This window comes from Bufo gargarizans, unplaced genomic scaffold (genome assembly GCF_014858855.1).
Source record: "Bufo gargarizans isolate SCDJY-AF-19 unplaced genomic scaffold, ASM1485885v1 original_scaffold_1209_pilon, whole genome shotgun sequence".
Classification (NCBI taxonomy): Eukaryota; Metazoa; Chordata; class Amphibia; order Anura; family Bufonidae; genus Bufo; species Bufo gargarizans.
The window spans coordinates 121,806-149,018 of NW_025334274.1; the positions used below are offsets into that span (position 1 = coordinate 121,806).

At 46.0% G+C, this 27,213-nt stretch overlaps 1 protein-coding gene across 1 annotated transcript in view; it reads right to left on the reverse strand.

Annotated features, from left to right (window-relative positions):
- The window catches only part of LOC122923114 (fibronectin type 3 and ankyrin repeat domains protein 1-like), a gene marked incomplete at its 5' end in the record, with an annotated part of 77,418 nt that overhangs the window by 27,838 nt on the left and 22,367 nt on the right, over positions 1-27,213 (reverse strand). Inside the window, 2 exons of the mRNA XM_044273840.1 lie at positions 8,002-8,083; positions 19,175-19,299. Coding sequence (XP_044129775.1) covers positions 8,002-8,083; positions 19,175-19,299 — 207 coding nt within the window. The remainder of the gene's footprint in view (positions 1-8,001; positions 8,084-19,174; positions 19,300-27,213) is intronic.

A 27,213-nucleotide genomic window follows, 5' to 3' on the forward strand; every position in this document is an offset into this window, starting at 1 on the left:
AAAAAATTAAAACATTCAGCATTTTTCAAAGCAGCACCTGGATCTGAATACTTTTGTAATTGCATGTAACTACAAAGTACAGCCCATAAAATGTATCTGTATAGTGCCACTGGTTGTTTGCTCTTTGCCTTATTTCTCTGTCCACCTCAGTAGGTGGTCGCACATGCTCTGTCCCATCCTTCAACTGCCCCCAACTGGATATACTGTTAGAAGCTGTGGCAGTTACAGAGAAAGAGCTACAGCAGAAAGGACATGCCCCTTATAAAGGACACACAGCCCCTGAGCTGTAATAGGATGAGAGCTTCAGCAAAAAGGACACCCACCTTGAGCTTTGACAGGGAGAGAACTACAGCAGAAAGGGTACACCCCCTGAGAAAGGACACCCTCTCGAAATCGATCCAGCAGAGCAATTGGAGCAATGAACTGAGGGTAGCTTCAAGGTTCTCCTCCTGCTTCTTTCCACACTCTCCTGGATGCCCATAATCCAGGTTCTTCTTCTGCTTCTTCCCCCACTCGCCTGGATGGCCATATTCCACAATCTTCTCCTGCTTCTTCCTCCCCACCTGGATGGCTATTTTCCAGATTCTTCTCTTGCTTCTTCCCCCACTCCCCTGGATGCCCATATTCTAGGTTCTCCTCCTGCTTTTTCCTCCTCACCTGGATGGCTATATTTCAGGTTGTTCTCTTGCCCCCCCCCCCCCCTCTCCCGGATGCCCATATTCTAGGTTCTCCTCCTGCTTCTTCCCCTACTCTCCTGAATGGTCATATTCCATGGTCTCCTCCTGCTTTCCCCCCTCACTCTCCTGGATTGCCATATTCCATGTTCTCATCTTGCTTCTTCCCCCACTCTCCTGGATGGCCATATTCCATGTTCTCCTCCTGCTTTTTCCTTCCTACCTGGATGGCTATATTCCAGGTTCTTCTCGTGCTTCTTCCCACACTCTACGGATGCCCATATTCTAGGTTTTCCTCCTCCTTCCACCCCCCCCCTCTCCTGGATGCCCATATTCCAGGTCTTCCTTCTTGTTTCCCCACTCTCCTGGATGGTCATATTCCATGTTCTCCTTCTGCTTCTTCCTTCCCACCTGGATGGCTATATTCCAGGTTCTTCTTCCTGCAATCCCCCAGATGCCCATATTCTAGGTTCTCCTCCTGCTTCTTCCCCCACTCTCCTGGATGGCCATATTCCCGATTCTCATCTTGCTTCTTCCCCCACTCTCCTGGACGGCCATATTCCAGGTTCCCCCCTCCCCCCCCCCCCCCCACTCTCATGGATGTCCATATTCCAGCTTCTCCTCATGCTTCTTCCCCCACTCTCCTGGATGGCCATATTCAAGGTTCTCCTCCTGATTCTTCCCCCATTCAGCATATTTCAGGTCCAGACTGCTGAGGTCCCTGGTACAGATTCAGACCATGGTTTTGCAAAGTCCATTTTAAGGAAAATCCTGTACAAATTCCGACCCTTACCACAGTTTTTGTGTCCCATTGTGGCCAGATGCCTTGAACTGTTTTATAAGTATATTTTGGCTGAAGCAGATAATTCATTGGAAGTGTCGATATTAATAATGTGCGTCCTCTTATCACACGGCTCCTTTGAACATTTCCTCCAGCAATTCTAATTCAAATCATCAGGTCTGAATATTTTTTTATATTATATATAGAAACTTAAAGTCTTAGAACTTTTCAAGAAGTTTTACTGGTAACCTTTTGTAATTTTCAGAATGACCCCCCTCGTGCCTTATCTCAGTAGAAGCGCTTATGAGCGCCCAGAAGTGACATTTGTATGGATTAAATGTAGATGAGTTTCCTTGTAAAAGTCAGACAGGTAGTTTCCACTTTCTCGTTTAACTTTTTAGAATGATTTGAATAAAATAGTGAAATCTTCCATATTTAAATAAAAATCAAAGCCGCTTGATAATCTGGATTCAGTTAACGTTATCTTGGCACTCTGGACTGGAAAGTGGATCTCTGGTCAAATTAGAAAACTTTACCCGTGCTTATGCTCAGAAGTTCACTTGCAGCAGCAGAGGTTTGTGCTTCAGAGCTGTAAAGCCTCGTTCACACGTCCGTGCTCAAATCCGTGAGAAGGTGGTCAGTGATGCATCCGTGAAGGATCTGCGTTTGGTCTTTGTGTACGTTTTTTTATGTCCATGTGCCATCCATGTTTCGCTGACCCGTCATAGCTGAAAAATAATTTTCAAAGCATCTCTTCCTAATGATCCGTGAAACACGGCTGCAACACGGATGGCATCTGTGGCTTTCACGGACCCATAGACTATAATGGGCGTGATGGATGCGTGAGCACAGGCAAAAAAGAGCGTGCTTCCGTGCTAAAAACAATGACCCACAGACCGTGCTAAAACACTGATGTGTGAATACACAAATTAAGGGCTCATGCACACAACCGTATTTACTTTCCATGTCCGTTCCGTTTTTTTTGCGGACCATATGCGGAACCATTCATTTCAATGGGTCCGCAAAAAAAAAATACGGAAGTTATTCAGTGTGAATTCCGTTTATAAAAACAGAACATGTCCTATTATTGTCCACATTACGGACAAGGATCGGACTGTTCTATTAGGGGCCATCATCCATTTTTTTTTTTTTGCGGATCCGTTTTTTTAAAGGACTGCAAAATACATACGGTCGTGTGCATGAGCCCGAATGAATGGGGACGTGTGCTGTCCGTGGAGAACATGTACAGCACACATGCGTGGAATACTGACGTGTGAATGAGGCTTAAACCGAGACTGGAAGAGACAACAGTAATCGGCCAATGAAAAGTTTATTTTCACCCATTCTTCTTCTTTTCAATCAAAGTGGAATTCCCATTTCATATTTTAATATCGCTAGGATATGCTATTGCTTCATAATCATGGGGGTCCGACCTCTAGGATCCCCACCAATCTTGAGAATGAATCAGCACTGCGCCCCCTTTACAGATCTATGTCCTGAATAAGGCCTCTTTCTCACAACAGTTTTTTTTTTTCGTTTACGGGCCTTTTTTTTGAGTTCCGTATACAGTCCGTATACGGAAATATTCATTTCAATGGTTCCACAAAAAAAACGGAATGTACTCCGTATGCATTCAGTATTTCCGTTCCGTTGAAAGATAGAACATGTTCTATTATTGCCCGCAAATCACGTCCCGTGGCTCCATTCAAGTCAATAGGTCCGCAAAAAAAAAAACGGAACACATACGGAAATGCATCCGTATGTCTACCGTATCCGTTCCGTTTTTGCGGAACCATCTATTGAAAATTTTATGCCCAGCCCAATTTTTTCTATGTAATTACTGTATACGCCATATGGAAAAACGGAACGGAAAAACGGAACAAAAACAACGGATCCATGAAAAACGGACAGCAAAACACTGAAAAAGCCATATGGTCGTGTGAAAGAGGCCTAAAGTAAATGAGTAAAAACTGTAAATGGGTTGCAGCTCTGATTTAGGGCTCATGCACACGACCGTTGTTGTTTTGCGGTCCGTTTTTCACGGATCCGTTGTTCCGTATCTGAGGTTTTTTCTCTCTGATTTAAGTCCTCTTTTGTTCCGTTATTCCACAAAACATATCCGGATGCAATCCGTTTTTTGCAGATCGGAAACTGTAACTTATTAATCACCAAACACATGAGTAATATGGGCTGGGCATAGCATTTCTACAGTATGGATCCGCAAAATATGGATGTGTTCCGTGTGCGTTCCGTATTTTTTGCAGACCCATTGACTTGAATGGGGCCTCAGACCATGATTTGCGGACAATAATAGGAAATGTAAAAACACAAAATGCAATGGCACTCTGCAACCAGCACTCTGCCTTGCCTTTATGCTGGATGTTGAATAAGGCATTGGTGTACATTTTGGCCAAAGCGTAATAAGCCACTCACCGCGTCAAGGTTGCCTTCACGAGTGGTCCCTAACACTAGTTCCTACCTTTTATGGGCCATGACAGCCACATAAAGTCCAGGGAGCGCAGGTACAGCATGCATGCCAAGCACACTCTGCTTTTAACCCCGTCCGGTGCCATTACAGCTTTCATCGGATCCAGGGATGCAAGTACTCACATGCATGCTGAGCCCACTTTATACTTCTCCTGGAACCTAATGGTTACTGGTAGGTGCTGTGTAAGCAGACTCAGTTTTAATAGGAAATGCACTACTTTTTTGTGGAACGGAAATACAGAAACGGAATGCACATGGAGTACCTTCCGTTGTTTTTGTGGATCCATTGAAGTGAATGGTTCCGCATACGGTCTGCAAAAAAAAAAAAAAAAACGGAACGGAAGCGGAAAGAAAATATGTTCGTGGGCATGAGCCCTTAGGGACAGATTTACGTTCAGTTTTTTTGCGGATCAGTTTTTTTTCTATTTCCTGGAAACATATCCGAAATTGCGAATGACATGCGGATGACATATTGATGCATTCCGTACATGATCCACATTTTTGCGGACCCATTGACTACAATGGGACCACAGACAGCATTTTGCGGACAATAGTAGGACAAGCTCTACTTTTTGGGCGGATCCGAATAACAGAACGGAACAACGAATGCAGACAGCATTTTTTGCGGGGCCATTGAAATGAATGGGTCCGCGGATTACATAATACTGACGTGTGAATGGACCCTTAGGCCTCTTGCACACGACCGTATGGCCTTTTCAGTATTTTGCGGTCCACAAAAAAAATGGATGACATCCGTGTGCATTCAGTTTGTTTCTGTACTACCGGTGACGTACCGGGGTTCACATGAGTAAGCTAGGCAGAGACTTCTGCCTAGCAGTAATCCTGGTGACACAGATGGGCGGTCTTATAGCACTGCCCTAGGCTGTTTTAGAACCTAGGGCAGCTCTATAGACCGCCCATTTGTGCCGGTGATGTCACCGCAATCACTGCTAGGCGTAAGCCTCTGTCTAGTATAGTGAGGATGTAAACAAAATAGACCTCGTCCTGTGCGATGCAGCATCGGAGCAAGAAATACTTCTACTCTCCATTCATACAGGCTAAATGAGTGAAGATGAGGTTACGTCCGGGCTCAGCTCTGAACCCGGACATCCCCTTTAAATCTACTAAATGAGAACTGATCTACATGGTATATCTCGTCTGGCGTCAGTTTACAGGCAGATTATCTAAAGTAGGGAAAAAACCATACGTTCCTACATGGGCCATGTCTCAAGACAGGATAAAGATGTAACCGGAGTCTCCACTAGTAGGCTAGGATATGATGGTATCAACCTTCCTCATTGGGCGTGGTGACCGCTCTACATGTCAGAGGCTACCACGTTGAAATGATTATAGTTGGGCGGCCGCTGCATCCATCTGTAGATCACCATAAGGGAGGGCGGTTTCGATAAGCAGACCCAAGTGATGAAGGGTGAGCCAAGACATAAGAACATAGAACAGTGAGGAATAAGAGCACAAAGCAATTATTACACGCCTATGATAGAACACCGAGGATAACATATTGAAGCCGAAATTAAAAATACGTTACCGCTGCTTAACCCCTTAATGACCAAGCCTGTTTGAGCCTTAAAGACCAACCCATTTTCAATCCTCATCTTTCAAGAGCCATAACTTTTTAATTTTTTTGTGGGGCCTGCTACAGCCAGTGATTGGCTGCAGCAGTAACACGACCCTTGTGACGTCATCGCTATGAGAGAATGGTAGGGGACGGGGAGATCAGAAAGGTGAGCGTGCCTGCAGGAATTCAGGGCCAGGCTTCGTGACACTGGTGGTGTATGCGCCTGACACAACACAGCAAGGCTGAGCGGATGATCTAAGGTGCACTGATGAGCTAAGTTCCACCTCTCGGTGCACTTAAAGGGGTTTTCCAGGACTTAGATATTGACGACCGGAAAAGTCATTAACATCATATCGATGGGGGACTGACACCCCCCACGATCAGCTGTTTTGGGAAGCTACGGTATACGGATCTAGAAGCAGACAGCGCTATACACAGTGTAGTGGCCATGCTCGAGTACTGCAGCTTAGATCATATTCAAGTGAATGCAGTACACTGGAGCCTGAAACGGAATGGAACATCCTTCCGTTGCCTACACTGTATGGTTTCTGGAGCCGCAGATTCCCAAAACAGTTGACTGGTGGGGTGTCGGACCCCCACCAGTCTGATACCTATCCATTGGACAGGTCAACAATATCTGTAGCCTAGACAACACCTTTAATGGATTGACTAAAACTGGCCATACAACTTCAACTATTGGCCGAACATTCATTTGGCCGACAAGTACCTCTACTGACTCTCCCTGTGTATGTCAATGGGAACAGAAGAGGAAGCCAGATACCCCTGGTGGTGGCTTATCTCCTAGCAGAACAAGAGAATCGGGCTTTGAAATTCATTGATCCTCATCTGTCAGGGGAAAGCCGAAAGCTCAGAATCCACATTAGATTGTTGGCCAGTCCCACCGAAAACTGCTGGTTCGGCAGACAATAGTCTAATGTGTACAGGAGCCTTTCATTGAAAGTCAATTACAGACAATGCTTCTTTGACTTAAAATCTAAATTTATTAACCTGGTTTAGATAACTGATGGTTATGAATATGTAAATCGTAGAAATTAGGCTACATTCACATGACCGTAGTGTTTTGCGGATCTGCAAAACACGGATACCGGCCATCGCTATTATAGAAAATGCCTATTCTTGTCTGTAATTGCAGACAAGAATAGGACACGCTCAATATTTTTTGCAGGGCTGCGGAACGGAACTACGGATACGGACAGCACACAGTGTGCTGTCTGTATCTTTTGCCGCCCCATTAAAATGAATGAGTCCACACCCATTCTGCAAAATTACTGAACGGATGCAGACTCATTCATACAGTCGTGTGAATGAGCCCTAAGGCCTGATTTTCTGAGGATTTGCAACGGGCGCCCCCCCCCCCCCCAGGGCCCTCTATATCGCGACCCAGGTTTAGCAGGAATGCCAAGTAGTGTAGTGCGGCCTAAATGTCTCTATGTGTGTCACGGTGCTCCTACCTGGATACGGCTGGACCCCAGGCTTTGGCTCTAAAGCAATAAATAGGGGGAATAATTGAGAGATTTGAAAGAATAACTTGAGTCCAGACCTTGAGATGAAGTTCAATGGCAGGTTTACTTTGAATAAACGTTTCTTCCAACAGCTTACAGGCTTTGTCTTGGTTCCAGCAGGCTTTAGCATTAAACTGGCAGGCAAACTCAACTCTGCTATATCTCTCTCTCTCTGCTGTACTGACAAGCTGACTGAGTAATTTTGATTCTTCTTTATGCTGCACTTCTTTCTGTAGTTGGACTTATGTTTCAGCCGAGGAACTAATCTCCTGGCTCCCTGGCCAGCAGAGCTTAAGGCCCCTTTCACATGGGCGAGAATTCCGTGCGGGTGCAATGCGTGAGGTGAACAACGGACACAACAACGGTCCTGTGCATGAGGCCTTAGGATATCACATTTAGACCTTTTTGGCACGTTTCTTTTTTTTCTTTGCTTTATTGCCTTTGCTTCTTCTTATTCTTCACTATAAAAATGTACGTTAATATTGTTAAATCCGTCCAAACAGGGTTAGGCGGCTGACTTTATAATTCTTCTAAAATGTATTGTCTAGGGCTTCATGCACACAACCGTATACCTTTTTGTGGTCTGCAAATCGCGGATACCGGCCGCAATTTCCCGTTCTGCATATTTTAAAAATGCCTATTCTTGTCCGCAAAATGGACAAGAATAGGACATGTTCTATATTTTTGTGGCGTGCATGGGGCCTGACAAATGAGACAGTCTTGGTCTAAAAAGTTGTGGCTCAAGACCTGTCTGCGCAGTGATAGAAATCGTCTATTACTATGTTTAACTTTTCATGTGATTTTTAGAAACCCTGAGGAAGAGACCTGACACTTATGCGCCTTCCACCTCTCGGCACTTACGCACAGTTCTGGAGAGGTCCCGCTCGGCGCCCTTCAGATTTACAATAACCAGGAGAACAAATACTATTACTGAACATAAAATATCACAGAACAACTAACCCGTTCTGAAGGATTTTTAGGACTGCGGCTTCATCATTCATATTTACGGCTCGGTGAAGATGTTCTCCAGTCATGGGCTCTCCTAAATAAGAAGGGTACGAAGATGTTATCTCACGGACCTTACCAAAGGTGTTACTGACAGCTGCGTAGTACACAAAAATGGGTTTGACATCTTAGACTACTTTCACACTAGTGTTTTTGTGGATCTGTCATGGATCTGCAAAAACGCTTCTGTTACAATAATACCACCGCATACATCCGTCATGAATGGATCAGGTTGTATTATGTCTTCTATAGCCATGACCACCATTGAAAGTCAATGGAGGATGGATCCGTTTTCTATTGTATGCAAGAAAACGCATCTGTCCCCATTGACTTACATTGTGTGCCATGACATATCCGTCTTGAACAACATTGAAAGTCAACGGAGGACGGATCCGTTTTCTATTGTGCCAGATTGTGTCAGTGAAAACGGATCCGTCCCCACTGACTTACATTGTGTGTCAGGATGGATCCGTTTGGCTCTGCTTCGTTAGGTGTCCGCTACCAGAGCGGAATGGAGACTGAACTGATGCAAACTGATGCCTTCTGAGCGGATCCTTTTCCATTCAGAATGCATTGGGGCAAAACTGATCCGTTTTGGACCGCTTGTGAGAGCCCTGAACGGATCTCATAAATGAAAAGCCAAAACGTGTTGCGGGAAAATGTGCGGGTGCGTTACGGGAACACCCGCGATTTTTCTGCGGGAGTGCAAAACATTGTAATGCGTTTTGCACTCGCGTGAAAAAAAAATCACGCATGCTTGGTACCCAAACCCCCAAATAATAGCATTCTGAATATAGAATGCATAGTAAAATAGCGCTGGAGGGGTTAAAAAAATATAAAAAATTTAACTCACCTTAGTCCACTTGTTTGCGTAGCCCGGCATCTCCTTCTGTCTCCTTTGCTGAACAGGACCTGGGGTGAGCATTAATTACATGAACAGGACCTGTGATGACGTCACTCCGGTCATCACATGATCCATCACATGATCTTTTACCATATCACAGGTCCTGTTCATGCAATTAATGCTCACCCCAGGTCCTGTTCAACAAAGGAGACAGAAGGAGATGCCAGGCTACGCGAACAAGTTACTAAGGTGAGTTAAATAATTTTTAAAAAAATTTTAACCCCTCCAGCCCTATTGTACTATGCATTCAGTATTCAGAATGCTATTATTTTCCCTTATAACCATGTTATAAGGGAAAATAATCATGATCGGGTCCCCATCCCGATCGTCTCCTAGCAACTGTGCGTGAAAATCGCACCGCATCCGCACTTGCTTGCGATTTTCACGCAACCCTATTCATTTCTATGGGGCCTGCGTTATGTGAAAAACGCACAAAATAGAGCATGCTGCGATTTTCACGCAACGCACAAGTGAACAGCCCCATAGAAATGAATGGGTCAGTATTCAGTGCGGGTGCAATGCGTTCAACTCACGCATCGCATCCGCGCGGAATACTCGCCCTGTAGAAATGATGATTCATTGACTTCTATGGGAGAGTGTTGTGGGCATGCTTTGCAGAAATCAGGGCCAGCAGATATGTGCCGCTTGGGGAGGTCAGTGAATGGCTGCAGCAGTCAACTTAACCATAGATGGGACATTAAATGCAGCAGGGGAGGGACTATTGATTTGAAGACATCCTCAACTAATGAAATTTACTAGAATCTCATCTACTTTGTTGATGAAAAAATACACTGACAATTTTCCTAACGCAAATCCGGACGGAAAATCAGGAGCAATTCTACAGCCTGTGGATGTGGCCAGAGAGACAGAGGAAAACTGAATGCAGACGGTTGGGAAACCAATGAGGAAAAGATGCAGCAAAGATAATTATGATTCTATCTCTCAAACTCACTTAAGAAGGAGGCAAATAATGGAGTGAAGGTCAATTTCAAGTTTGATTATAGGGTTCCAAGCAGGAGTGTAACTGCAGGGAAAACACACACAGTGACATCACAGCGCAGGAATAACACACGCAGTGACATCACAGCGCAGGAATAACACACACAGTGACATCACAGCGCAGGAATAACACACGCAGTGACATCACAGCGCAAGGATAACACACGCAGTGACATCACAGCGCAAGGATAACACACGCAGTGACATCACAGCGCAAGGATAACACACGCAGTGACATCACAGCGCAAGGATAACACACGCAGTGACATCACAGCGCAAGGATAACACACGCAGTGACATCACAGCGCAAGGATAACACACGCAGTGACATCGCAGCGCAGGGATAACACACGCAGTGACATCACAGTGCAGGGAGAACACACTCAGTGACATCACATTGCAGGGAGAACACACTCAGTGACATCACAGTGCAGGGAGAACACACTCAGTGACATCACAGTGCAGGGATAACACACACAGTGACATCAAAGCGCAGGGATAACACACGCAGTGACATCACATTGCAGGGATAACACACGCAGTGACATCACAGTGCAGGGAGAACACACGCAGTGACATCACAGTGCAGGGAGAACACACTCAGTGACATCACAGTGCAGGGAGAACACACTCAGTGACATCACAGTGCAGGGATAACACACTCAGTGAAATCACAGCGCAGGGAGAACACACTCAGTGACATCACAGTGCAGGGAGAACACACTCAGTGACATCACATTGCAGGGAGAACACACTCAGTGAAATCACATTGCAGGGATAACACACTCAGTGACATCACAGTGCAGGGAGAACACACTCAGTGACATCACAGTGCAGGGATAACACACACAGTGACATCAAAGCGCAGGGATAACACACGCAGTGACATCACATTGCAGGGATAACACACGCAGTGACATCACAGTGCAGGGAGAACACACGCAGTGACATCACAGTGCAGGGAGAACACACTCAGTGACATCACAGTGCAGGGAGAACACACTCAGTGACATCACAGTGCAGGGATAACACACTCAGTGAAATCACAGCGCAGGGAGAACACACTCAGTGACATCACAGTGCAGGGAGAACACACTCAGTGACATCACAGTGCAGGGAGAACACACTCAGTGACATCACATTGCAGGGAGAACACACTCAGTGAAATCACAGCGCAGGGATAACACACACAGTGACATCAAAGCGCAGGGATAACACACACAGTGACATGACCTTGTATTATGACATCATTGTTTGTATTTGTGTGCTGTAAGGTCACAAAATGATGTCACAGCACAAGTATAAAGCCTGCATTAGATTGGCAGATTTTCTGCTAGATGATCGTTAATGGGCGTTCGTAGCAACGCTCGTCAGCAATGATCTGTCAGTGTAATACTGCCGCAGATTACCGGGCAATCCAAATCTTTTGACAGGTTAAAAAAATAAATAAATCATAGTTCGTAGGTGGCAGATCGTGGTGTCTAATCATGATCTGCTGCCAGCAAACAATGATTCAGTATAGGGAACAGTGATGGTAGAACGATCGCTCCTTCCTATACTGAGGAGGAGATTGCCGCATGTAATAGCAACGGTCTCCTCTAATACAGCCTTAAAGGGGTTGTCTCTCACGTCAGCATTATCATGTAGATGAAGTTAAAACAAGGCACTTACTAATGTATTGTAATTGTCCATATTGCCTCCTTTGCTGGCTTCATTCATTTTTCCATCACATTGTACACTGCTTGTTTCCATGGTTACAGCCACCCTGCAATCCAGCAGTGGTGGCCGTGCTTGTACACTGTAGATAAGAGCTGGACTATGCACACTCATGTGGTCCCAGCCACCAGAGAGGCCTGCTCTTTTTTCCCTATAGTATGCAAGCACGACCACTGCTGCTGGATTACAGGGTGGTCGTAACCATGGAAACGATCAGTGTATAATGTGATGGGAAAATGAATCCAGCCAGCAACGGAGGCAATATGGAGAATCACAATACATTAGTAAGTGACTCTACATGATAAATGCCATTTTGCTGAAGTTATATATATATATATATATATATATATATATAATTGGCGCAGCCCAGCAATCATTTTGTTTATTCTATGTTTCAAGGTGAGCACCAATTGATTCCTCACGACCACAAAGTACTTCAAAGTGCCGTCATTTCTTCATTCAGTCCCGAGTCTGAGCGCGCTATTATTTATGTGTCTTTCATTATTCACTGCTCATGTTAACAATGGGGCAGATCCAGATTGCTTACGCATATTTTAGCCTACCTAACACGTACAGAGACATTTATATTCAGAGACAAGATATTTGCCCCTGGGAAAGTATAAAAAACGTTACCCCCTACAAGACGGAACGATGCTAATTGAGACATCAGGCGGCGCGGCCCGTCAGAGCTATGGAACTAGAACTCCCTAAAGAACATACATTGCCGTAAAATCACAACATAAAAGCTAAAGAAACAAGGTCCTGCTAAAAAGATTTAAAAAAAAGATAAAATGGGGAGTTTATCCAGGACTGTTGGTCGGCTTTCACATTGTGTGCAATAGTCTGCAACTTGTTGCTGTTTTGTGCTTTTTCTCATCCCTTTATAAAAAAAAATAATGACAGTCGAACACAAGTATCACGATTCCCGACAGAAATTGATGAAAAGTATAATGAAAAGGTGTGCCTTTATCATATTACACGTCAACCGGCTCTGGCTGCTGTAGCTTATGACGCCTAGTCATATAATCCCGCGATCAATCGGCGCATGCAAAGTAGTAATCTGGACTTCGGTGGAATCTACAGCACGTGCGCCAATTGATCTATATGATGCCGGCGCGGGAATGCAGGGCCGGGACTCCTGACACAGCCTTGTCAATCAAGAGCTAAGGTGCACCAATGGGCTAAGGCCCACCCCCTCGGTGCACTTAGAAAGTTTTTCTGGGATAGATCATCAATATCACATTGGTGAAGGTCCAACGCTCGGAAACCCCGCCGATCAGCTGTTTTGGGCAGACATCGGCGCTGAAAACTACGGTGGACAGAGCTGGAAGCAGACGGCTCCCTTCACTGTGCAGTGGCCGTGCCGAGGTACTGCACATCTTTGCATTTCACGTGACGGATACTGAAAGAGCCTCTAGAATTCAGGAGGTGATCAGACTTTACGCCGTAAGCAATAAGAAAAAGAGAGAGAGATAAATAACGTCCTGCTGCGAATGGCGTTCTCAGTCCATATTAGACGTCTTCCGCTGGATTTGCTGACACAATAGACATTGTCCTGTAAAACATACTTTCTCCAGTTCAGAAACATCATCGGTCTGAAAAAGACATTCCTATATCTTGCCTTGAAACAGATTTGTAGCTTAGGAGTTGGGGAAAAAAAAGCACATAAAATGGAATGAAAGAGGATTTAGATCGCTCGCAGGATGGGATTCCAGCATGCAGCAGCGCAAGCACAATAGCTTCTCAGGAACTGCAGCAGATTGCTTAAAGTGCTGCAGCCGCGAGATTAAATCCCATTTTTAGAGACTTTTACCACGGTAATAGTGAAATGTGTCTGAGCGCAGGTATCTGCTGCACGATATGGTCTCATCCAGGAGAAGCTTTAACAGCCGGGTAGAAAATGAGAATTTTCGGCTTTTCAGTGCGCTGAAATGAGAAGCAATGTAATTATACAGGAGATATAATATATATATATATATATCTTGAAAAAAGTCCCAGCGAGCGGACTGAAGCATTGTGCGGGTGAATAAAGGACACCATTTCTTTCACCATATAGAGGTGTCGTGGAATTCCTTATATATATATATTTATTAGACTGCACAGCAGCATCTGCAAAATATACATGGAAAAAAATAAAAATAAAAATTAAATTGCACCAACGGTGATTAGATGCTGGGACTTTGGATCCAACCCCTATAATATCCCCCCCCCCCCCAATGCATGGGCCCCTCACACAGATTGTACTTACCCCGCTCCCCGGCACCCGCGTCGCCTCTGATGCCCACTGCTGCGTCTCCCCATTGTGCGGATCAAAACGAGTAAGATGTAATGATAAAAAACGATTGCCCCCCCAAGGTGTACATAGCCTTTAGGCAGCAGATTTCAGCGTACATATCTGCACAGCAAATCGTGACATGCACGTGGCCTAAGAGCACAACCACGTGTAACGGCTCCGCATCCGGCCGAGATCCGCAGCAGCACAACCTGCCCTGGGTCGTGCAGAGTTTGGCGTGTGAACACGGCAGATTTCACCTTCTGCATTCCAAAGGGTGAAATACATGGCAAATATCAGCAAGCCTAAAATGACTTATGTACGGATTTTAGTGCCAACCTGTGGAAAGCCGCCCCGTCTTTGTGCCCCTCAGATGCCACGTTCATAGCCGATCGTGGCATCTGACAGTAATAACAGTGTAAAATAAAAAAATAATCATACTTATCTCATCCGTTTGATCGCGACGGGGCGGCCGCCGCCATCTTGATTGAAGATCTGGTGAATCACATCGGCCGGCGTGGTGACATCATACATCGCCACGCATGGGATTTCGCGAGAGATCTGCAATCAAGATGGCGTCCGCCGCCCCGTCACAAGCAAATGGATGAGGGCAGGTACAATTTGTCTTTGTTTTACACCATTTCAGGGAAAATCTAATCGCTAACACGAAGCATGAGGAAATTCGGCTTTGCGGCAAATCGAATTTTTCCTGAAATTTGGATGGACTTTGATCCACTCAACACTAGTGAATGGGCCTGGGCTGCAGTACCAAGCACAGCCACTGTACAATGTATGGCGCTGTGTTGTGCTGATCGGCGAGGGGGGCCGAGTGTTGGCCCCCACCGGTCAGCTATTGATGATCTACCCTAGGGATAGGTCATCAATATCAAAATCTCAGAAATCCCTTCAAAGAAATATATATATTTTTTTTTTACACTACAACCATATTACATAAGAAGCCATTTTCCAGCAGCTCTCGGGTCACGTTTCTCTTTTTTGCTGTATATACAGATTAATAATGTATACAGCATAGTATTATTTGCCATTTATTATTTACTGCTCACAGCGCAATCTAACGATGGCAGAGATCCAGAATGCCTACATAACACATTCGGAGACAAGATATTTCTCCCCGGGAGACTATAAAAACGTTAGCGAGCCGGTTAACCCCTTCCAAGCCAGGAAGAGTATGGCAGCATACTAAATAAGACAGCGGATAGCATGGGCTATCAATGATGTGTAACTGGAGTTCTCCTATTAAACATGTGTATTAGAAGGAGGTTGGTTTGGATAATACCTTTACTTCTGCTGGGTCCTCCAATATAAAGCAAGACCCCCTTGGTTCTGGCAGGGGACCCGAGCACTAGATGTTCCCTGGAGCAAGGCCTCCAGCGGGCTCTTTGCAGCACCTGACGACTCTAGTAACCACATACAGACACGCTGGACATTTTTTTAAAGTTTTTTTTTTATTCAGACATCCCCACAATCCATAGAGGCATGCCGCTGCATACATCTAGTGCAGGGGTCAGCAGCCTTCGGCACTCCAGCTGTTGTGAAACTACAATTCCCAGTAGGGTTGCACTAGGTATCGAATTATCCCTACTGTGCAGCCTAGTATCACAGAACATGGCACCCGCCTCCTGTATTTGTATTAATAGTTTAAAAACATTGGTGGCGCAGTGCGCCCGCCCCCCAACGCCCCCCCCCCCGCCCGTTATAAATCATTGGTGGCGCAGTGCGCCCCCCCAACCCCCCTAGTATTAAATCATTGGAGTCGCAGTGTCCCCCCCCACTAATCCCCAACGCCCCTCAGTTATAAATCATTGGTGGCGCAGTGCGCTTCCCACCCCAACCCCCCCCCCAGTATTAAATCATTGGAGTCGCAGTGCACCCCCCCCCCAATCCCCTCAGTATTAAATCATTGGTGGCGCAGTGTGCCCCCCCAACCCCCTTCCCCCCTCAACTATGAAATCATTGGTGGCAGTGGCCACAGGTTCCCCTCCCTCCTCCTCATTGGTGGTGCAGTGGCAGTTCTAATCATAGCCCCAGTCACCTTGTCCCCCAATAAAATAGGATAGGACTGTTCGATTATGGGCCGGACGTTTTATAAAATGCGGAATGCACGCGGCTTTTTTGGCGTTTTATTTTTTTTGCGGGGTATCGAGTATCGCAATACTTTTTTATGGTATCGAAATCTAATCAAAATTTCTATGAGAGTTCTGAGAAAAGCAAAGCAAGTATGCATGCTGGGAGTTGCAGTTTCACAACAGCTGGAGTTACGGAGGTTGATGTAAATCAGGCATGCTTAACCTGTGGCCCTCCAGCTGTTGTAAAACTACAACTCCCACAATGCCCTGCTGTAGGCTGATAGCTGTAGTCTGTTTGGGCATGCTGGGAGTTGTAGTTTTGTAACAGCTGGAGGGCCGCAGGTTGAGCATGCCTGTAGAGCATGCCATCGGAGGTGCCCTTTAAACACACACATCAAACTGCCAAAAGTATATGTGAACAGACTCTTAAAGTGATTTGCAAGTCAAGCAAGTAGAGAGATGGTCCAGATAGTACTGACATAGGTAAATGAGGTGTCTGCCAGAGCGGGTAGGACATGGGTAGCGGTCTGTGAGAGGGGACGGTGGCATGAGGGGCAGTCTGTTAGAGGGAGGAGGGACCAAGTGGAACAGTCTGTGTGAGAAAGGGGGAAAAGTCTGTCCATTCCAGTCTCAACCTTCTTACTACAGGGTAGAACCTGGAGGGGTGAGTAAACCACTAAACACAAGGTAGGAAACATTAACCCTTCCACTACTCTAGGTCACCAGGGAAAGTGAGATTAAAAGGATTTACACCCGGGATTAGCTGTTTGAAAAGGCCAAGATGCTTGGTGGGGGTCCCACGCCCATCAGCTATTTCAGAGTAGCACCTGGTAAAAGAGCTGTAGCACTGCCATTGAAACTGAATGTGAGCAGCACTGTTACCACCGCCATCCAATGCACAATAGATGGAGCCGTTACCACCGCCATCCAATGCACAATGGATGGAGCCGTTACCACCGCCATCCAATGCACAATAGATGGAGCTCTTACCACCACAATCCAATGCACAATAGATGGAGCCGTTACCACCGCCATCCAATGCACAATAGATGGAGCCGTTACCACCGCCATCCAATGCACAATAGATGGAGCCGTTACCACCGCCATCCAATGCACAATGGATGGAGCCGTTACCACCGCCATCCAATGCACAATAGATGGAGCTCTTACCACCACAATCCAATGCACAATAGATGGAGCCGTTACCACCGCCATCCAATGCACAATAGATGGAGCCGTTACCACCGCCATCCAATGCACAATAGATGGAGCCGTTACCACCGCCATCCAATGCACAATAGATGGAGCCGTTACCACCGCCATCCAATGCACAATGGATGGAGCCGTTACCACCGCCATCCAATGCACAATAGATGGAGCCGTTACCACCGCCATCCAATGCACAATGGATGGATCTGTTACCACCGCAATCCAATGCACAATAGATGGATCTGTTACCACCGCCATCCAATGCACAATAGATGGAGCCGTTACCACCGCCATCCAATGCACAATAGATGGAGCCGTTACCACCGCCATCCAATGCACAATAGATGGAGCCGTTACCACCGCCATCCAATGCACAATGGATGGATCTGTTACCACCGCAATCCAATGCACAATAGATGGAGCTGTTACCACCGCCATCCAATGCACAATAGATGGAGCTGTTACCACCGCCATCCAATGCACAATGGATGGAGCTGTGTAGCTTTGAGTTAATCTGAAACTGCTGATCAGTGGGGATGCGGGGTGTAAGTCCCCCAAAGATCAGATATTAATGGTCTATCCTGAAGATTAATATCATGGACAACCCCTTTAAATGGTTATTACCATCTCATAAAGTGATGGCACATTGCTAGGATATACCAAGGCTTTACGATCAGTGGGCATCAGACCTTGCTATGAGCAGCCAGCTCTTTTTTAAAGGCCATGAACAACCTTTGGTGCAATTTTTTTTCTTATGCATTTTACTCTTTTTGGGCTTAAAAAAAAAACTTTGTCTTCTTCAATTGGTATTTATTAAAACTTTTCAACAGTTTTTGTTCTACAGGGTTTAGTTTCAGTTTATCTGCATCTTCATTCAGTTTCATACTGAACCCGTCAGGTGCGGCTCTGACAGCTCAACGTATAGCCCACGTATATCTCCTCTGAACTCCTGACAGCTCATAGACACTCATTGCAGCTACATTCTTATCAAACTGATAAGAATATAGCTTAAATGAGTGTTTATGAGCTGTCAGGAGTTCCAGGTTAAGGACTACACATACAGCCGTCAGAGCAGCAACCTGACGGGTTCAGTCTGAAACTGAAAGCAGAATGCTCTGCAGATAGGCTGAAACTTAAAGGGCATCTGTCAGCAGTTTTGTACCTATGACACCGGCTGATCTGTTACATGTGCGCTTGGCAGCTGAAGACATCTGTGTTGGTCCCATGTTCCTATGTGCCCGCATTGCTGAGAAAAATAATGTTTAATACATGCAAATGAGCCTCTAGGAGCAACGGGGCGTTACCATTACACCTAGAGGCTCAGCTCTCTCTGCAACTGCTGCGCCCTCTGCACCTTGATTGACAGGACCAGGCACTGGAAACATCACGTCTAGACCTGTCAAAGTGCAGAGGGTTCGGCAGTTGCAGAGAGAGCAGAGCCTCTAGGTGTAATGGTAACGCCCCCGTTGCTCCTAGAGGCTCGTTTGCATATATTAAACATCACTTTTCCCAGCAATGTGGGCACATAGGAACATGGGACCAACACAGATGCCTTCAGCTGCCAAGCGCACATGTAACAGGTCAGCCACTGTCATAGGTACAAAACTGCTGACAGATGCCCTTTAACCCTGTAGAAAACAAAGACTTTTGAAAATGTTTATAATAAGGACCAACTGTAAAAATGATTTTTAGCCCAAAATGAGCAGAATGCAATGCTAAAAAATTGCCCCCGAAGGTTTTCATACCCTTTAAAAGGGACACTAAAGATTTAGTATCCCCTATTGCAGTGATGTTCAACCTCCCACCATGCCCTGCTGTAGGCTGATAGCTGTAGTCAGTCTGGGCATGCTGGGAGTTGTAGTTTTGCAACAGCTGGAGAGCCTCAGGTTGGCCATCCCTTCCGAATTGCTGTTAGATGGCATAAGCCATACACTGACTTACTTGTAGTCGACACTGTGACCGCCGGGCTGTACGCATACTCTCCATCATGTCCTGTCACTTTCAGCCTGAACCTGTAGCTGGTGATGGGCTCTAAACCCTCGACAACATGCCGCTTGGAGTATCCACTACACAGGAGGCAAACGTGAGTTAGCTAGCTGTACAATCTTTACATAATGCATAAGACAATCAACCCCGTGAATCATCGGCGCACAAATGCAAAAAAAAAACACAAAACAGCCGAACGCTATTTTCTGTAATTAAAATCCACCTGACCGCTTCATGGTTTGCAACCTACGTCTGATGAAATATTTACAGGGCATGCAGGAAACGCCAACAGCCCCTGACTGCAAGAAGCAAAACACGTCGGCAGCCTTGTTTGCAGCTTCATCACCTATAATCAAAAAAAAATTTCCAATAGTCTATGCATTTCTCCCCCATCAAGTATTAAAACCTGAAGGTATAAATCAAGCAGTCTCCAGAGACGTGATAGCAGCAGAATATTAACGAGGTCAGCCTGCCACCTAGTGGTCACTCTGCATTCTCCTTTGACAAAAACAGGTTGGATTTTTTTTTTATTTTTTTTTGTGTGTGTGTAATCTCTTCAGATCTGGCAAAATTAGGATGAGGATTCAAGCAGAACACTAATAATAATCATAGGGACCGATCAGGCGGTGCACTAGTATAAGATTTTATGTCGATCGGGGGCATTACCAGCATGAATCCTATAGGAACGACATGGCAGGCCTCCATTCCAGGAGGGTCATTTGAAGTTCACATAGGCAGTGGTACATGCTGGAAACATGATGACAGCGCACAGCCGTTTATTGCTGTTTTCTATGGCGTGTGCACATCTGTCAATTGGATGGATGTATCAATGTTGTATCCAGATGTAGCAGTCGCTGCATACGATCGGCAATACGGTGCCATCAATTACAGAGGCCGTAGAGTGTGCAAATGATCTTAAAGGGGTTGTGCAAGAATGGGTGGGCTTTTGGTAAACCTTTTCTTGGACCTGCAAAGGGAAGATGACTTACCTGCTTCCCGCTTCTTCTCCTCCAGGCCTGCGATGCTCCTCTGGGCTCCATCGATGTCAACATCTGATTTGACATCGCCGCAGCCAATCATTGGCTGTGGTGGCGTCCGGCTCCCCTCACATCAGGCATGCTCAACCTGCGGCCCTCCAGCTGTTGTAAAACTACAACTCCCACGATGCCCTTCTGTAGGCTGTCAGGGAATGATGGGAGTTGTAGTTTTGCAACAGCTGGAGGGCCGCAGGCATGCCTTACATCATGACAAATGGTCACATGATGCAAGGGGAGCCAGAAAGTGCCGCTATCAGTGATTGGCTGCGGAGATGTCAAACCGGATGTTGACATTGATGGAGCCCAGAGAAGCATTGCAGGCCTGGAGGAGAAGTAGCGGGAAGCAGGTAAGTCATCTTCCCCTTGCAGGTCTTGCAGAACGCCGGGGATGTGCCAACCCCCTTCCCCCTCCATCTTATTTCAAGGTCAAAGATTTTCCTGTTGTACGCTATGCCCTAGTTAAAGGGGTCCTCTCCCTTCAGCAAATGGCATTTATTAGGTAGACTCTAGAGCAGGCATGCTCAACCTGCGGCCCTCCAGCTGTTGCAAAACTACAACCCCCAGCATGCCCGAACAGCATACAGCTATCAGCCTACAGCGGGGCATGGTGGGTGTTGTAGTTTTACAACAGCTGGAGGGCCGCAGGTTGAGCATGCCTGCTCTAGAGGAATGTAATACAAGGCACTTACTAATGTATTGTGATTACCCATATTGCCTACTTCGCTGGCTGGATTCATTTCGCCATCACATTATACGCTGCTTGTTTCCAAGAGCTACGACCACCCTACAATCCAGCAGCAGTGGTCGTGCTTGCACACTATAGGAAAAAGCGTCGGCCTATGTGCACTCCAGCGGTCCCGGCTACCAGAGAGACCAAAGCTTTTTCCTATAGTGTGCAAGCACGACCACCACTGATGGATTCCAGGGTGGTCATAACCATGGAAACGAGCAGTGTATAATGTGATGGAAAAAAGAATCCAGCCAGCAAAGGAGGCAATATGGACAATCACAATACATTAGTGAATGCCATGTGCTGAAGTGAGACAACCCCTTTAAAGAAGTTAGCTCATGATCCATCGCTACTAATTGCTTTAAAACAATTTACATTGTACCATAAAAATATTGGTTTTTATCGTTCATTTTTTGCTTCCATGTATCACACGCCTGTTTCGCTGCTCATCTGTGCTGCTGGGTTCGAGCTCTGGAAAGAATCAGTCTCCTTCCCCTTCTGGCAGCAGACAATATACAGTCTTCTTATTTTCCCTGCAGAAGGAGTATTCTCGGCTATACCGCCATGCTACTGCAGAGGATCTGCTCCTTCTTGACAAGCAGCGCAGAAAGCTATTTCTATTGGCTGCTCAGCGGTGAACAGGCGATCCCTAAGCAGGGACCTGGCTGTGGGGGGAGCGAATGAGCATGTGTGTCCACCAGCACGGAACTCATACAGTGGACGTGCAAATTGCTATACTTTGATCACCAGATGGTGACACACAATGAAAGTGGATTAGTTTATCAACATAAAAATTGAAAATATGCTTAAAAGGGAACCTGTCACCGAGATTTGGGGTATAGAGCTGAGGACATGGGTTGCTAGATGGCCGCTAGCACATCCACAATACCCAGTCCCCATAGCTCTGTGTGCTTTTATTGTGTAAAAAAACTGATTTGATACATATGCAAATTAACCTGAGATGAGTCCTGTCCCTGACTCATCTCAACTACAGGACTCATCTCAGGTTAATTTGCATATGTATCAAATCAGTTTTTTTTACACAATAAAAGCACACAGAGCTATAGGGACTGGGTATTGCGGATGTGCTAGCGGCCATCTAGCAGCCCATGTCCTCAGCTCTATACACAAAATCCCAGTGACAGGTTCCCTTTAATTTTTTTTTAGGATCTATACTTTGGATATGATATTTATTGGTGGGACAACCTCTTTAAAGTGTTTATTTTTTATTAAATATTGATGACCTATACTAAGTATACGTCATCAATATCAGATTTGTGGACAGCTGAAGGGGCCTCTTCATACCGTACCAAGCACAGCGCCGTAAATTATATAGTGGCTGTGCTTGGTATTGCACCTCATTCACTTGAATGGGACTGAGGTGCAGAAAGGTCATGTGACATCACAGGCAGAGGAGAGGTCGCGGGGCTCAACTGAGCACCTCGGCCCCTTCAAGCAGCTGATAAGTCATCCATATATTATTTATAAATGCAGCCATAGACCTCACAGTTAAGCCAGGCACAATGCCTCGTAGGGCTAGCTAGCTGAATATAATGATACCTTTAACATAGCGATCCATATCCATATGCAAATGAGCAGTTAAGTGCACTGGGGGCGGGCCCAAGACACTGTGCACTCTTGCTCCTCCTGCTTCCTCTGCTTGATTGACATGGCCAAGAGAGGTGACTATGCAGGAACCTGCGCTGCCCCTGTCAATCAAGAAGAGGGAGGAGCTGGCAAAGAAAGCAGGAGGAACAAGGGTGCTTAGAGTGTCCTGGGCCCGCCCTCAGTGCACTTAAACTGCTCATTTACATATGGATTAAAAGGGCTTTTTCTCTAGAATGGAGCAGCGGACCGCTAAGTGAAAGGTATGACTACATTCAGCTGAGCTAGCCCTACAAGACACTGTCCCTGGTGGAACTGTGAATTTCCTGCTGACAGACTCCCTTTAAACGCCTCCATCGAATATAATTTACATAACATGTCTTAGCAGAGCTTATATGGTCACTCTGCTTCAGCGGACACCTACACACTCACCCACGCTGAGGCCAATTTCATAGGAAGCCAATTAATTCTGGGATATTTTAGAATGTGTTAATTAGCCAGGTCACAAAGACTAAAACCAAGTTTGAAGGTGCACAAGCCAAATGCGTGCAGTGTGGAATCGGAGACGTCAAAGACACCCACTGCTGAGCCACCCGGATCCTGACACCCACTGCTGAGCCACCCGGAATCTGACACCCACTGCTGAGCCACCCGGAATCTGACACCCACTGCTGAGCCACCCGGAATCGGACACCCACTGCTGAGCCACCCGGAATCTGACACCCACTGCTGAGCCACCCGGAACCTGACACCCACTGCTGAGCCACCCGGAATCTGACACCCACTGCTGAGCCACCCGGAATCTGACACCCACTGCTGAGCCACCCGGAACCTGACACCCACTGCTGAGCCACCCGGAATCTGACACCCACTGCTGAGCCACCCGGAATCTGACACCCACTGCTGAGCCACCCGGAACCTGACACCCACTGCTGAGCCACCCGGAATCTGACACCCACTGCTGAGCCACCCGGAATCTGACACCCACTGCTGAGCCACCCGGAACCTGACACCCACTGCTGAGCCACCCGGAACCTGACACCCACTGCTGAGCCACCCGGAACCTGACACCCACTGCTGAGCCACCCGGAATCTGACACCCACTGCTGAGCCACCCGGAACCTGACACCCACTGCTGAGCCACCCGGAACCTGACACCCACTGCTGAGCCACCCGGAATCTGACACCCACTGCTGAGCCACCCGGAATCTGACACCCACTGCTGAGCCACCCGGAACCTGACACCCACTGCTGAGCCACCCGGAATCTGACACCCACTGCTGAGCCACCCGGAATCTGACACCCACTGCTGAGCCACCCGGAACCTGACACCCACTGCTGAGCCACCCGGAATCTGACACCCACTGCTGAGCCACCCGGAATCTGACACCCACTGCTGAGCCACCCAGACAAGTTATAGTGGTGATTTATAGGATATAGAGTCGTATATGTAAGATTTCATTTAGGCCTCATGCCCACGACCGTTGTTTTGGTCCGCATCCAAGCCGCAGTTTTCGCGGCTCGGATGCGGACCCATTCACTTCAATGGGGCCGTGTGCTGTCCGCATCCGTTGCTCCGTTCCGTGGCCCTATTACAGTTTTGCGGACAAGAATAGGCATTTCTACAATGGGCCACCCGTTCTGTAAATTGCGAAAGGCACACGGGCGGCTTGTTGATCCGCGGTTTGCGGATCGCAAAAAACGAAACGGTCGTGTGCATGAGGCCTTAGACAGTTAAAGGGCATCTGTCAGCAGATTTGTACCTAGGACACTGGCTGACCTGTTACATGTGCGCTTGGCAGCTGAAGGCATCTGTGTTGGTCTCATGTTCCTATGTGCCCAAATTACTGAGAAAAATTATGTTTTAATATATGCAAATGAGACTCTAGGAGCAACGGGGGCGTTACCATTACACCTAGAGGCTCTGCTCTCTCTGCACATGTAACAGGTCAGCCAGTGTCATAGGTACAAATCTGCGGACAGATGCCCTTTAAGATTTGTTATTTGCATATGGCAGAATTCAGACTGTGGATCCCAAATCCCTCTAATGAATATACAGTCCCTCACTGTACCTCTGTGAGCCAATGATTTTCCATTAAGGCATACTACGGTTATTTGGTGCCATTTACGCTGTGAATTTTTTTAATTTTTTTGTTTTACAGTGTTTTTACCATTTTCCTGATACTATAAAACACTGTAGCAAATCTGCTGAGTCTGACCCGCAGTGTATATGTCCATGTGGATGTGCCCTAAGGCCTCCTGCACACGGCCGTTTTTTGCGTTCCGTATATGGAACCATTCATTTCAATGGTTCCTCAAAAAAAACGGAATGTACTCTGTATGCATTCCGTTTTCTGTATTTCTGTTTTTCCGTCCCGTTTAAAGATAGAACATGTCCTATTATTGCCCGCAAATCACGTTCCGTGACTCCATTCAAGTTAATGGGTCCGCAAAAAAACGGAACACATACGGAAATGCATCCGCATGTTTTCCATTTCCGTTCCGTTTTTTGCTGAACCATCTATTGAAAATGTTATGCCCAGCCCTATTTTATCTATGCAATTACTGTATCCTGTATATGCCATACGGAAAAACGGAACAGAAACGGAAACAAAAAAACGGAACAACAGATCTGTGAAAAACGGATCACAAAACACTGAAAAAGCCATACGGTTGTGAGCAATAGGTCTAATGGTGAGACAATGTAGTAATCCAGCCTGGGATGGCCTTGGGCCTCATCTATATCAATCCCTTACATTTTTTGCCACAGCTCTCTCCCTATCACAGCGCAGGGCGTTTCCTTTCTGCTGCCGCTTTCTCCTTATCACAGATGGGGGGGGGTACTTTCCGCTGCTCTGTAACCGTCACAACTTCTAACAGTAGATAACTGAGCAATGTTATTCAGGTAGAAAGAGAAATGAGGAAAAGAAGGGACAGCTATAACTCAGTGGCCATACTACATTTTTAATTACATGCAATTAGATAAAGTATTCAGACCCAGGTGCTGGTTTGAAAAATGCAGATATGTTTTGTGGGACAACCCTTTAACTACCAGGGTCGCCGACGTGGCACATGTTATGGGGCCCAACAACTCGAGGGGCTTCGGCACACAGGGAGAAGGGGCAGTTAGTGCTGAAACTGAATGGGGCTTTATTCCAAGTGATGATTCTGAGCTCTATGTTTACTTGCTGCTCCTTCTGCAAAAGTCCCAACATTTGCATCCCCATTTATGGGACATTTAACCCCTTAGGGACTCAGCCCTATTTCACCTTAACCCTGGGTTCACACCTGAGCGTTTTACAGCGCGTTCAAACGCGCTGTAAAACGCTCAAGACATGAAATCCAATGCTTCCCTATGGGAATGGTTCACACCTGGGCGTTTTACAGCGCGTACGAACGCGCTGTAAAACGCCCGACGCTCAAACAAGTACTTGATCTTCTTTGGGGCGTTTTGACGCGCGTTTGTGGCCATAGGACACTGCAGTCAATGACACAAACGCGCGTCAAACGCGCGTTTACTATTACAAAAACGCGCGTCAGAAACGCGCGTTTGGGAAACGCTCAGGTGTGAAAGCAGGGTAAGGACTTGGCCATTTTTTGCAAATCTGACCAGTGTCACTTTAAGTGGTGATAATTTTAAAACGCTTTGACTTATCCAGGCCTTTCTGAGATAGTTTTTTTCGTCACTTATTGTACTTCATGCCACTGGTAAAATAAAGTTAAAAAAAATGTAATTTTTATTTATTTATCAAAAAAATGTGCAAATTTCCAAGTTTCAATTTCTCTACTTCTATAATACATAGTAATACCTCCAAAAATAGGTATTACTTTACATTCCCCATATGTCTACTTCATGTTTGGATCATTTTGGGAATGATTTTATTTTTTGGGGATGTTACAAGGCTTAGAAGTTTAGAAGCAAATCTTGCCATTTTTCTGAAATTTTCAAAAACCCAATTTATCGGGACCAGTTCAGGTCTGAAGTCACTTTGCGAGGCTTACATAATAGAAACCACCCAAAAAAGACCCCATTCTATAAACTACACCCCTCAAGGTATTCAAAACTGATTTTACAAACTTTGTTTACACTTTAGGTGTTCCACAAGAATTAATGGAAAATAGAGATACAAATTCAAAATTTCACTTTTTGTCAGATTTTCCATATTTATATTTTTTTTCCAGTTACAAAGCAAAGGTTAACAGCCAAACCAAACTCAATATTTATGGCCCTGAATCTGTAGTTTACAGAAACACCCCATATGTGGTTGTAAACCGCTGTACGGGCACACGGCAGGGCGCAGAAGGAAAGGAATGCCATACAGTTTCATGTTTTAGTGTTTCCATAGTCTGAGAGCCATAATTTTTTCAGTTTTTGGGCGATTACCTTGGGTAGGGTATGATTTTTGCGGGATGAGATGACGGTTTATTGGCACTATTTTGGGGTGCGTGTGACTTTTTGATCGCTTGCTATTACACTTTTTGTGATGCAAGGTGACAAAAAATGGTTTATTTAGCACAGTTTTTATTTTACATGTTTTACGGTGTTCATCTGAGGGGTTAGGTCATGTGATCTTTTTATAGAGCAGGTCGATACGGACGCGGCGATACCTAATATGTATACT